This window comes from Urtica dioica, chromosome 3, assembly GCF_054948205.1.
Source record: "Urtica dioica subsp. dioica isolate 48M chromosome 3, U.dioica_male_clone48M_v1_H2, whole genome shotgun sequence".
NCBI lineage: Eukaryota > Viridiplantae > Streptophyta > Magnoliopsida > Rosales > Urticaceae > Urtica > Urtica dioica.
In genome coordinates, this window is record NC_142758.1 from 42035274 (window position 1) to 42049879 (window position 14606).

Here is a 14606-nt window from a genome sequence, read left to right on the forward strand (position 1 = left end):
AGCCGAGAGAGAGAATAATTGAAATATTTAATAGCAATTAATATATCTGATAATAATATTTAAAGATTAAAAGTATTTAGAATAATAGAAAATATTATTATACCCTTTTAAATCTTGCCACGTCATCAAAACGTGAAACTTAACGTCCAAATACTGACGGAAGTGAGACTTTGTAATACGTGTTTGAGTTGTGCATTGAGTTTTGCAACATTTTCGAGTCCAGTGGGCTAAATGTAAGTAAGGTACGAGTCCAGAGGGTAAAAATGAGATTTATTCAAAAAATAATTGAACTGAAAAAGGGTAATAACTTGCCTAAATTGAAAAAAATCAAATGTATATGCCATTGAGAGCTTGTGATTGCTTATTTTTGTTTTACCTGGAAGTAAATTTCAGCTGCTAAATAACCAACGTTTCAACTTAATAAGCAAAATAACCATTTGACTTACAAGAGCGTTTCATGTAGCCATCATTAATTTCTTACACATTTATGGAATTATACACAGTTTTTTTTTTTCATATTTAAAATAAAATATTTGATAGATTCAATTACTATTGATTTGCAGGGTTATTTGTTCTTCATTGTTTTTTTCAAATAATTCTGATTTTTCTTTATAATTTTTTTTTTCATTTATACTGCCCAAAAAAAAGGTCAACGTATGGAATATTTTCAAATGGAAGACTTAGTAGTAGAGTGTTCATGAAGAAACAAAAGATGGTTTGCTTGTATGCTTTTTAGTGGCTCATCTGACTTTACATATGGAAAGCCTTGCACAGAGGAAAATAACAAATACTTTACTTGACCAGGACTGACATGCAAAGCATATATCCCTAAACTTGCTTCTCATTCATGTGCTTTTAATATTACAGCCAATAATCACCAAGCCTTTTAAGAAACCTGCCATTTCTTAGCCTTCCTCTTCAAATAAACATCAATCATTCCCATGGACTTCATATTGACCAGACACAAGTTTCGGACCAAATCTTATTTCAGAAATGGATAATTTGTTTAAGCAGACAAGGTACTATAATGTTCCTTTTATCACCTTTTATTTTCTTTACTTTGAAAGTAATTGAAGGAGTGAAAAAAATGTTTTAGCTAAACGTATTCTTTTTAGGCTCGGATTTTCGGGAAGCGACCAGGAGACGAGGGAAGAAATTGGAAGTAGCAAAGATCAGAGAATTCCGCTCCAGAAAACTCAATCTTTCAAAGGTATTGTAACAAAATGTTTCAAAAAAAAATTGATTTATCTCTTTTAGTCAACATAAACTAACCATAACACCATAACAAATCATCTTAAATAGAAAAAAAAAGATTTTAAATTTACCTTAACATACGAAAAACAAACTAAACTTATTTAATTTAGAACCGACCTAGTCTAGTTTAAATTATGGCTTCGATACTCGAAACCAGACTAGACCGTTTTAGACTGAATTTAAAACTTTGTAGATAAAAAGAAAGAGCCAAATTGGTTCCGAAAACAAGTGACGTGGAAAATGAGTCAAGATCACGAATCCGACAAGGCAGACGAGCAAGCAATGGCCGTGGCCGCCGCGGCATATGCCATTACCTCACTTGCAGAGCTTCGAGTCTCCGAACACAAACGAGCATCCAAAGCCTCTACCGTTCCAATCAAGAGCAAGAAAGAAGACTCGTCAATCCCAATCCCTGACCGTGGCAAGAAAATCTCGGGTAGACTTTTCATTAAAAAAACAAAACTTACATATATACATATAATAAACAAATATTTAGCGATATAAGCCACATAACATAAGTGTTTGCGTTTTAACCAACGTTTTGTAAATTTTTCGTAAATAGCCAAAATATTTCGTAAATAGCATAAAATATGACGTAACCAATGTTATTTACACATATTTATTAGAAATTTACTCTGCGTTTTTTATCATTTCGATCGCGTAAATGGATTTACGTGACTATTTATCAAAAACTAACGAAACGTTGGTTATTTGAAAATTTCTAATGTTTCATATGGCTAGATAGCCGCTGGACCCTATAATAAATATATCAGCCATAAGGCTCAAAAATATTTTCATCAACTTTTAATAGAAATCACTCAAATCGCCGCGGATGCTAAGAAGCCTGAGAAGGATTTGCTTCGCACTCCATCGTTCAAGAAAACAGCCTCTACTCTTGATAAGCAACTCGGAGGAAGTTTCAAGCAATCGAGTGGCGGTGGAACATCGAAGCAACGAAGTGAGAGTTTCAAGCATGGTTCGACGTTGAAACCGAATCTGGCAACGACACCAAAACTTGTCCCTCAACTAGATGACAAAAGAAAAAATTCATCTAGAACTGGAATAGGAAAATCTCAAGCGGATATATGGGAAGAAACCAAGGCAGCCAAGATCACAGAAAGGTATGTATTAAAGTCCTAATTTTTTTTTCTTCTCCTGAGAAAAGATTTTCAAAAGTTCGAGACGTAACACAGATATCGTGTTCTGTCTATTTATCTCTCTGATGTGCAATGCTTAAGGCAGCTCTCCAAGCCCACTCATATTTTAGACCAAGTACTTGTTTCATCTTAATATCAACTGACAATGACATAGGTAAAATCTTTTCGATAACGACATTATTTTCAGGTATAACGCGCAAAAGTCCGCTATTCTCTCTTGGGAGGAAAAGAAGAAGGCGAAGGCAAAACGTCGACTTGATAAAACAGAGGTTAATATAAACTATAAAACTTTCAAGACCTGAAAAAAACTAGCATCATTCATTCATGGCTTCCTAATAATGTTGGGATGACTTGGCTGAATTACAGAGAGAGTTGGAAAGAAAGAGGAAAAATGCGCTGGTGAAATACCGAGGAGACATTCTAAGTATCGACCAAGTTGTTGGAGGAGCCAAAGGAAAGGCGGAGGAAAAGAAGAAGAACGATGAGTTGAAGTTGAAAGAGAAGGCAAATAAAATGAGAAAAACTGGGAAAGTTCCAAGTACATGTTCTTGCTTCTGAATTTCACACATCATACATCTTTGATTGATTAATATACTGCCATGTTACAATATCTATGTGTATAATAACAACATTGTTTTATTGATTACTATGTATATACAAGTTTGTGGCTATTTTACTTTCCTTGTTCAAGTTTGTGTCTTTTTTATATATATTTTTTTATTTTTATATATATAATGTCTCAGTTAGTCTTGAATTATATGGATTCAATGATAGAAAAATTCTTACATTCGGAATGAGAACATTTGATAATAATAATAATCACACGAATTGACCAAATCATATAATCAAATCGCCGGTTGTAATCAATTACTAGAGCTAATGTTATTGTACTTCTCTAAAATAAGCACAATTACACTAAATCTATATAGTAGAGGAAGAGGAATTGACATGTCCTAATATGAGGATTCACAACAATCACAAGCATAATTTAACTTGACAAAACGCAGACACGATTTTGAGAGCCTATGATAATCTAGATTGAGAATATATATTCAACAATGTGTCTTGTTAGATTTTTGTCTATCCAAGACTCGGATCGGCCGTCTTCTTTCTTTCTTTGATCAATTGATTTTGGTTCCTCGTAATTATCGACCAATCCATTGTGTCTTCATATCACCCACGAGCGCTTTCATCTAGGAAGTTTGAAATCTGCACTAGTGAAAGTATCATCGCATTTCTATTCGAAAACTTATTAAAAAAAAAAAAATTTGAGATGAGGTTATTTCTTACCAGAGCAAACATTATCATTTAAGTGTAAATAACATTCAGAATTAGATCCAAATATTAGTAGAATAAAATAAATTTTACTAAAATCAAACAAAAACATAAATAAGACTAATGTATTAGTGGGCCCATAATTTGTTGACATAGATATTATTAAATCATGGATTTGTTGACATACATAAGGGTCCATTGATATATTTGTCTTAATTATACTTTTGGTTGATTTTGAGAAAAATCTTCGATTTTACTAATACTTGGATCGAAATCCCAATAACATTAGCTCTAGTAATATTATGTTCGGGAAATTGCATAAACCGCATTTTAAACAAAAATCAGACAGTTTTGCCTCTATTTTAAATGAAACGGTAAAGAGAATAAAGCTCAATAAAACGATAAAATATTGTATACAAGAAACTTATGAAATAAAACAACTAATGAGGTACTTGAGAGATTAAAATTGCAAAGAATATATGCCATGTAATTTCCATTGCTTTGTACTACTATGTTAAAGGCAAAAGTGCATATATGATATTGTAAAATAAGTAACAAAGAAATTTAGGCTAACCTCTTACGTCACTCCATCGTCTGACTAAAAATTATAGAAATGGTAACAGCCCAAAGGGGTGACCTGAGAACACAAGGCTCGTAAGTCGTAAGCAAAAAGGCAAAGACAAGTCTTGGATTCTCAGGAGTCACACCTCTGGGGTGTGCCACTTTCCCATATCAAATTCAACGCCATTGTATTGCTCGCTCTAATAATTATGATAAAAATAGGTGCTTCAAATTTGTATTTATAATGGCCGTGTCACAAACAATGTGGCCACATAGTGTCGTTAGGGTTTGTGTGTATTATAGATCCAAATATGTGACAAACACCGTGGACACATAATGTCGTCATTCTTTCTTCATATATAGTTAGCTATAGATATGTGTGTAGATACAACTTTATCTAGCGTGAAATTACGTGGGTGTATGTGAAATAATAAGACGACCCATGATGATCGCATGCCAAACAATTGACCTTTTAAGCCGCATAAATTTTAGAGTTTGTTTAACCTTACCAAGTAAAATGAAAGCCAGCTTTTGTGTGTGTTACATATACTTGCAAATGTAATCATGAATATAATTAATTAACAAATTATATATAAGAAGTCTTTGCAAAGTATGATGACCAAAGATGTGGTTTTCTTTTGTCAACGACAAGGAAATACCTTGGAATACTTCCAAAAAAAATTTAGGTAACTAACTAACTTAAACGTTTGAGATTGTTATATAATGAACATTTCGTAACTCTTAAATAAATAGCCATAAAGATTATTAGCGTATTAGTATTACTATTATTATTATTATTATTATTATTATTATTATTATTATTATTATTATTATTATTGTGTAAGGATATTTTAGTCATCTTTGTATTTAGGGTTTTTGGTTGTATGACTATATAAGCCCTACCAGACTATTGTATTATTATTCACTTGTTTATATGCAACACTCCACCATCTCTAAATTATCATGGTTGAAATTCTGATTAGTTGCAAAGGCAAGATGTCGCACACAATGTGTTGACAATGTGTCCGTCAACTTGCTTGAACACAGATATGGATAAACAACAAAGGTGCAGAAATAAAGTACACAGGATATGGTTACCCAGTTCGGTGAAACACACCTACGTCTGGGGGCACGCTGCCAGTGGAAAGGATTTTCACTATCTTGTAGTCAATAGTACACACAAGGTTATATCTGATTACAATCAACAAATCAATAAAACCTAGAGACTATTACTACCAGTGATCACCTAGACAGGGACTCCCCCTGAATTTGAGCTCCGTCTCAATTCCACCCTTCGAGCAACCTCCTGGCTCGGTTGACCTTCAGTCTTCAGAAGCACGTGAACCTTCAATCACGAAAAGCACAAGAACCCAAATCTCACATACACTTAATCTGAAGAATAGTGTTTGAGAGAGTACACCACTTATAACCAAAACACACAGCCTCCCAGTCCGCCGGTCTTGCACGTCTAAGAGCTCTGAGTGTTTGATCAAAAGTGTCCGAGCTGCTAAGGGAGAGCACACGGCTTTTATAGCAGCTGGACAATCCTGGAAGATATCTCGGGTTTTCTTACCCGGCCTCAAGCGAATATCTCAATGTAAAGACTCCATCAAAGAGAATATTCGAGCAATGAAGATAGCAGCGGAGAATATCTTGCAATGAAGGCTCCAGCGAGGCAGATATCTTGTAATGAAGACAGCAGCAAGGCAATAACTCAGCAAAAATTCACCAGCGAAGCAATCTGTCGAAACTGGAAACTTGCCTGAAATACTGTCTGCACACACGAGGAAAGATGTCAATCCAGAAGATGAAACATAACATCCGACATCTTTCCATACTACTTGCACTAAAAAATAGAGCCAACAAAACAACGTAACAACAATCTCCCCCTTTGGCTATTTTTTAGGCAAGCACTTCCAGGACCAGTTCTCATACAAGCGTCAAAACCAGAAAGAGAGTCAAAATAAATGACCTCATGACGCCTCTCCCCCTGATTGCCTCAAAAAGATACCAAAGGCAAGGATCGACCAACACAGAGGGAGGAACAAAAGCCTGAAAAGGGAATGAGAACTAGGAAAACAGCATATCATTCAGCAGAAAAAGTACGATAGAGCTGTCTTACAAACATCCAAAACGAAACATATCAGTCTGAAGCATAAAAGGAAAAGTAGCAAACGATGTCTAGAACAGAGAATATTACAGACCAGAACCGAATCAACCAATAGTATCCTGATCATTCTCAGAGACATACACATCCTCTTCAGAGTCAGAGTCTTCAGTGGCTTCAGAGATATGAGACCCAGCGGCAGGACCTGGTTGAGACGAGGTGGCAGAGCTCGGGGCAATAAGATCTTTGAGAAGAGCTTCACACATGACTTTCCTGGATGAGAGAGTCTCGATTGTCTTTTTCAGAATCTCAACCTCTTCAAGGAGTTCCTTCACCACTTTTCTCTGAACACCTTCAGTCATGGAACTCAAGTGAAGATTGCTCGCAGGCGCGTCAGATGTCTCGCCAGAAGGTCTGACAAGATCCTGAACATGTTTCCCTTCAAATAATTTGGGACTGAAGGAAAGGGCACCAGGACGCTTACCCACCACATCAGAGCTCCTCAGGATGTTCTTGTGTTGATCAAGCAGAATCCCAGTGATAAGAGAGGGAAAGCCGATGGGAAGCTTTACTGCAAAAGACTTGGCATGCTTTGCCAAGTGATCAAAAACAAAATCACCAAAGTCGAAAGAGGAGCGAGTACCTATCTGAAAAATGAGCCGAGCGAGATCTGCGGTGATGCTGGACCCATGAGAGGAGGGAGCCCAGTTGGCGATGCCAATGCGATACAGGACAGAGTACTTGACGGTGAGCTCGGCAGAGGGCAAAGTTCCCTTAGAGGGCCAGACCTTGGTCTCATTACCAGTAATTTCTTGCACGATGACGTCTAGAGAGGGAACACGATCAGCAGTGATGATCTTCCCTCGACCCAAAAACTTGTTGATCACATCAGGAGAGATCTCAAAACAATGACCTCTGACAAAAACCTTCCTGAACTCTGGGTCTTCTGGAGAATCAAAGGAAGAGGAGAGATTAACAATGAACTCTTTGACCAGCGCCGGATAGAATGCTCCAATGCCAGTGACAGTCTTCAGCATCTCGGCGTCGTGAAGAAGCTCCATAATGGCATCAATTTTCAGTGCCTCAGTGGACAGTTCCTTTTCAGGAAAAATGGCGCGATGATAGACATATCTCCATTTGAGAACACCGTCTTCTTTGTGGAAGGAGACATTATCCATGGGAGCAGCAGGAATATTCTTCGGCAGCTTTTGTCCTCCTACGGACCTTTTGTTTCCCAACCCGAGAGGAATAACAGAGTCTTCTTCTTCAATCACTTGATCCTCAACAACTGGGGACAAGGGAGTCTGAGCCGGTTTCTTCACACGTTTCTTGATCATGCCCATCTTTTTCTTTTTCTTCTTCTGAGCCGGGATGGGAACAACTGGAGAGCTTTCTTCCGAAGACTTCATCTTCTTCCTCTTTTCAGACAGAAGAGTAGCCAAGCACACATCATCATCTCTCTGAGTCTTCTTCTTCAGGGAAGCCAGGATGTCTTCTGCAGCCTCCTGAACCTGATCACCTTTCCTCTTTTCCCTTTGGGAAGATGTGGGCACATCTTTCGTGACATCTTTGTTCAAGCCCATCATGCCACCAATGACATCCTCAGGTGTAGGCTCATGATCATCAGGGCGCGAAATCTCATCTCTAGAACTAACATCAGGAGCATTAGGAGCTTTGGGGTTACCTCGAACAATCTTATGAGGGCTCTCGATAGGAGACTCTCCAGACCTGACTTCTTCTTCGCGATCAGCAATGTCTTGTCCCTTTTCCGAGGAGGAACTGCTGGAGCTTGGTTCTCCTGTGATGTCGGCGATGGAAAGAGCAGCTTTCTTCAAAATAGCACTTCTGGCGGCAGAGAGAGATGGGTTCTTAGGAGGGACCGTCAACCCAGCGTTCGCACCTCCGGCCTGACCATCGGCGCGTATGCTGGGGTTTAGACCTCGAACCCGGACACCATGCATGTTACTCTCAGCCCCAGGTTTCTTTGAGGCGACATGTTTCTTCTTCATCTTGGCTTTCTCAGAAGGAGTGGTAGTGCTGATTCCACTTCTCGTCCCAACCATTTTGAATAAAAATTTAGGGAAACTGCCACACGGGTAACTGTCAAAATGGGTAAGAAAGCAAAATCGGGAAACAAATCTTAGGAGTACTGAAGAAGAATAGGAAATTTCGAAATTCAAACAGGAAATAACTTCCCCTTCTTTCTCGGAAGAGCAACCGTCTGCATGGGTGAGATCATGGCAAGAAAAACGACGTCGCAACTTCAAGTGGGCCTTGAACGTTCCTGGGCCCTGAGAGACAACACTTGGCAATAAAGCCCGGCAAATCAGTCGAATGGGCCAACCAGAAACATGGGCCCATGAGAGAAATAACACACCAGTAACACGAACAAGCGTCAGCGAAGGATTAGCGCAAAAGTTAAGACCAAAAAATCCTTCGATAAACAATAATTGCTATTGATCAATAACACATAACCCAAGAGAGGATCTGAGATTTTCAAACCGGTTAGCATCCAAAGCCTTGGTGAAAATGTCTGCAAGCTGTTTCTCGGTGTGAATGTATTCGAGTTTGATCTTCTTTTCTTCCACGAGATCTCGAATAAAATGATGTCTGATCTCAATATGCTTGGTCTTACTGTGTTGAACAGGATTCTTTGAGATGTTGATGGCGCTAATGTTGTCGCAGAATAATGTCATGACATCTTGTCCAACATCATACTCGGCGAGCATCTGCTTCATCCAGAGAAGCTGAGTGCAACTGCTCCCAGCAGCGATGTATTCAGCCTCAGCTGTGGACAAGGAAACACAGTTTTGCTTCTTGCTGAACCAGGAGATGAGATTGTTTCCAAGATAGAAACATCCACCAGAAGTACTCTTTCTATCAATCGTGCTACCTGCCCAGTCAGCATCACAGTATCCCACAAGCGTAGAGGAAGTATCATAGGTATATAGTAAACCGAAATCAGCAGTACCTGAGATGTACCTTATGATTCGCTTAGCTTGAGCCAGATGGCTAGCTTTGGGATTGGCTTGATAGCGCGCACAAACACCTACAGAGTAGGCTATATCTGGTCGGCTGGCAGTGAGATAAAGAAGACTGCCAATGATGCTCCTGTAGAGACTTTGATCAACAGATTCTCCATGCTCATCCTTAGTGAGTTTGATGTGAGTAGCGGCCGGGGTCCGCTTGTGAGAGGATTTCTCCAGGCCAAACTTTTTCACCAAGTTTTTGGCATACTTACTTTGGGAAAGGAAGATACCATCATTCATCTGTTTGATCTGAAAGCCCAGAAAGTAGTTTAATTCGCCGACCATACTCATCTCAAATTCTGACTGCATTTGTCGAACAAAAAGATCCACCATCTTGCTCGACATTCCTCCAAAGACGATGTCGTCAACATAAATCTGAGCTATCATGAGATTGCCATTCTCTTTTTTCACGAACAAAGTCTTGTCAACGCCACCTCGAGTATACCCATTCTGCACAAGAAATTGGGTAAGTCTTTCATACCAAGCACGAGGGGCCTGCTTAAGGCCGTAGAGAGCTTTTCTGAGTTTGTAGACATGTTGTGGAGAGCTGGGATCTGTAAACCCTTTTGGTTGAGCTACATAAACTTCCTCATTAAGGTACCCATTGAGGAAAGCACTCTTAACGTCCATCTGATAGAGCTTGAATTGCAGGTGACACGAGATGCCAAGCAAAAGTCTGATAGCTTCTAGTCTCGCAACAGGGGCAAAGGTTTCATCAAAATCAACACCTTCCACCTGTGAATAGCCCTGCGCCACAAGTCTAGCTTTGTTGCGAGTTATATTACCATGTTCATCAGATTTATTCTTAAAAATCCATTTAGTCCCAATGACATTTACATTGTTAGGCTTGGGGACCAGCTCCCAGACTTGGTTTCTTTCAAACTGAACCAGTTCTTCTTGCATAGCATTAACCCAATATTCATCATCAATAGCCTCGTTAACATTTTTTGGTTCAATCTTAGAGACGAAGCAGAGATTACCAATCATTTCCCGGTAGTTAACAGAAGGTTTTGGACGAGTCTTTATTCCTTCACTGATTTCGCCAATCACCTCATGAGCAGGATGATTTTTCTGAATTCTTCGAGAGGGGACTTTTTGTTCAGTCTCAGGAGGGGAGCCTTCATCTGGAACAATGTCGCTAACTTTGTCATCAGCATCAGTCCTGACATTCGGATTTCCAGTGGAGATGTCGTCCAAGGAGTTAGCAACATCTGTCCTGTCATCTGGGTTACTGGGAAAAACTTCATCCTCATCATTAGGACTGTTAGTAGCATCATGATTATCATCATTTATCACCACGTTTATTGATTCCATTATAGTCTTAGTGCGTTTGTTAAAAACACGGTATGCACGACTATTTCTAGAGTATCCAAGGAATATACCTTCATCACTTTTCGGGTCAAATTTACGCCGTGGATCCCTGTCAGCAAGAATATAACACACCGAACCAAAAACATGGAAGTATTTCACATTTGGCTTTCTCCCCCTCCATATTTCATAATGAGTGCTGGAAGTACCTGGACGAATAGTAACTCGATTGTGAATATGGCAGGCAGTATTTAAAGCTTCAGCCCAGAAATGTGGTGGAATATTCTTGGCCAACATCATTACTCTAGCCATCTCCTGAAGGGTTCGATTTTTTCGTTCAACAATTCCATTTTGTTGAGGTGTGATAGGAGCTGAGAACTCATGTGCTATCCCTTCTTCAGTACAAAACTTAGCAAAGCTTATGTTCTCAAATTCCCTCCCATGATCACTCCGAATTCTGATCACTTTGCCTATGCTCTCTCCTTTTTCTCTCTGAACCTTCTTACAAAGAGCTTCAAAAACAGCAAAAGTGTCAGACTTTTCACGAATAAAATCAACCCAAGTGTACCTGGAGTAGTCATCCACACAGACGAACACATATCTCTTCCCTCCAAGACTCTCGACCTGCATCGGTCCCATCAGGTCCATGTGGAGAAGTTCCAAAACCCGAGACGTGGTAAGATGTTGCACCATCTTGTGGGACTTCTTGACCTGTTTCCCAAACTGGCACTCACCACAAATTTTACCTTCAACAATCTTCAGTTTTGGGACACCGATGATAGCATTCTCAGAGACAATTTTCTGCATACTTCTGAGATTTAGATGACCGAGCTTTTCATGCCACAGCTTGGTTTCATCTGCTTTGGTCAAGAGACACTTGCTGGTTGGTGCGGGGTTCCACATGTAGCAGTTGTCACGTGATCTATTTCCTCGCATAAGTTCATCCTGATCTTCATTAATCACCACACACTTATCACGGGTAAAGTTGACATGCAAATTCAGATCACAAAGTTGACTAATACTAATGAGATTAGCAGTGAGTCCTTCTACCAACAAAGCCTCAGTCAAACAAGACATACCAGGATAGTTTAATTGACCTTTACCCACAATTTTGGCTTTGACTCCATCTCCAAAGGTAACATGGCAGTTCGAGTAAGGTTTTATGTTGGTCAGAAAGGTGTGATCCCCAGTCATATGACGAGAACAGCCACTGTCGAAGTACCAGTCATTCCCGGTGGAGGCGCTCAGAGAGGTGTAGGCAATATTGGCACGATAGGAGGTATTCTTCACTCTCCATTCCAGCCGAGTAGCAGGTTGTTGATGAGAAGAGACATTTCTGTGGATGGACCTGTGTTGACGGACATTTCTCCCATACAAACGATAGCAGAAAGGACGAATATGTCCCTTTCTTCCACAATAATGGCATACCCAGCGAGGTCTGTTGACAGGAGACCTGTTTGGTCCAGATTGATGATATCGAGAAATGTCATGAAATTTGTTATTACCAGATGGTTGAGGCATGTTTCGTGACATCTGGTTAGTCTGCTTTTGAGGAACGAACGTAGTCTAGGATGATGAAGCGCCATGGGTATATCCAAGTCCCTTCATGTTCTTCGCGGGTTTGCCGATGGTGAGGATTTTGTCAAGACTGTCAGTCCCAGAGTTCAGCATTCTAACAGTTTTAGTCATGTGCTCGAGTTCGCCGTTCAAACGACTGACTTCCTTCTTTAGATCCACAATAGTCTCGAGAAGTCTAGCTTTATCTTCAGTCAGGGTAAGGATGAGAGCACCCTGTTTGTCTAGAATCTGAGATTCCTCAACCCATTTGGTATGAAGGGTATTGTAGGCTTCATTCATAGCATCGTCAGATAGTTCATCATCAAGAACATATTTCTGAGAGCACTCACCAAATTCATTAGTAGACTCATGAGTATGAACAGAAGCAGTAAAGGCTACAAAATTACTTATCTGATCTGAGTCGCTCTCTTCATCTTCTTCATCTGAAAGAGTAGCGTTGTATCCCTTTTTCTGTCTCTTGAGGAAGTTGGGACACTCCTTCTGAATATGTCCAAATCCTTCACACTCGTGGCACTGAATGCCTTTGCCTTTCCCAGATCGTTCACCACCTTTACTATTCCTGTGAGGATAAGTATTTTTCTGGAAACGTTGTTGGAAGTTGTCCTTGACATCTTGTGAGACATTTTTCCCATTCATTTGATTAAGTCTTTTCATGACCCTGCCATAGTTTTTTGCAAGCATAGCAATAGTATCATCAATATCATTGTCAGAGTCTGAATATACCTGATCCCTCGGTTCATGAACAGAACTTTTGAGGGCCATCCCTCTTTGTTTCTTTTCCACCTTAGGAAGAGAGAGTTCAAACGTCATGAGAGATCCCATTAATTCGTCGAATTTCAACGTCTTTAGGTCATGAACTTCCTCAATGGCCGTGATTTTCATCTTGAATCTGGGGCTCAAAGCTCTCAGGGTTTTTCGAACAAGATCTTCATCTGTCATGGGTTTTCCGAGAGAATAAGATTCATTGGCGAGATCACGAATGCGAACGTTGAACTCAGCGACAGTTTCGTCTTCGAGCATCATGAGAGCTTCGAAATTGGTTGTGAGGTACTGAAGTTTTTGTTCCCGGACCTTTGTAGTTCCCTCATAGGCAACAGCGAGGATTTCCCAGGCCTCTTTGGCAGTAGTGCAAGTATTTATCAACCTGAAAACATCTTTATCAACACCATTAAATATAGCATTGAGAGCACGGGAGTTACCAAGGGCCGCCTCATCCTCAGTGGGGGTCCAGTCTTTTTCCGGCTTGGTTCCAGTACGGGCTCCTTTGTCATCAGTAGTCACAGGAGCTTCCCACCCATGTATCACAGCTTTCCATGTTCGACTATCCAGGGACCTCAAGAAGGCGGTCATGCGTGCCTTCCAATATCCATAGTTGGTTCCGTCGAGTACTGGAGGGCGATTGACAGAACCTCCTTCTCGGGAACTATCCATAATAGGCAATCAGAAAGAAAATACAGGAAACCACCTAAGAGATCAAGGTGCCTGCTCTGATACCAATTGAAATTCTGATTAGTTGCAAAGGCAAGATGTCGCACACAATGTGTTGACAATGTGTCCGACAACTTGCTTGAACACAGATATGGATAAACAACAAAGGTGCAGAAATAAAGTACACAGGATATGGTTACCCAGTTCGGTGAAACACACCTACGTCTGGGGGCACGCTGCCAGTGGAAAGGATTTTCACTATCTTGTAGTCAATAGTACACACAAGGTTATATCTGATTACAATCAACAAATCAATAAAACCTAGAGACTATTACTACCAGTGATCACCTAGACAGGGACTCCCCCTGAATTTGAGCTCCGTCTCAATTCCACCCTTCGAGCAACCTCCTGGCTCGGTTGACCTTCAGTCTTCAGAAGCACGTGAACCTTCAATCACGAAAAGCACAAGAACCCAAATCTCACATACACTTAATCTGAAGAATAGTGTTTGAGAGAGTACACCACTTATAACCAAAACACACAGCCTCCCAGTCCGCCGGTCTTGCACGTCTAAGAGCTCTGAGTGTTTGATCAAAAGTGTCCGAGCTGCTAAGGGAGAGCACACGGCTTTTATAGCAGCTGGACAATCCTGGAAGATATCTCGGGTTTCCTTACCCGGCCTCAAGCGAATATCTCAATGTAAAGACTCCATCAAAGAGAATATTCGAGCAATGAAGATAGCAGCGGAGAATATCTTGCAATGAAGGCTCCAGCGAGGCAGATATCTTGTAATGAAGACAGCAGCAAGGCAATAACTCAGCAAAAATTCACCAGCGAAGCAATCTGTCGAAACTGGAAACTTGCCTGAAATACTGTCTGCACACACGAGGAAAGATGTCAATCCAGAAG

General features: G+C 40.1%; 1 protein-coding gene across 1 annotated transcript; it reads left to right on the forward strand.

Moving 5' to 3' along the window:
• The first annotated feature begins 869 nt into the window (after positions 1–869).
• On the forward strand, positions 870–3101 carry LOC149402874 (uncharacterized). The gene is made up of 6 exons (XM_089608789.1): positions 870–1019; positions 1116–1210; positions 1448–1690; positions 2066–2375; positions 2599–2680; positions 2778–3101. Exons 1-6 carry the CDS (start codon positions 994–996, stop codon positions 2967–2969), a joined length of 948 nt encoding a protein of 315 aa, XP_089464915.1. The 5' UTR covers positions 870–993; the 3' UTR covers positions 2970–3101.
• Positions 3102–14606: the final 11505 nt, after the last annotated feature.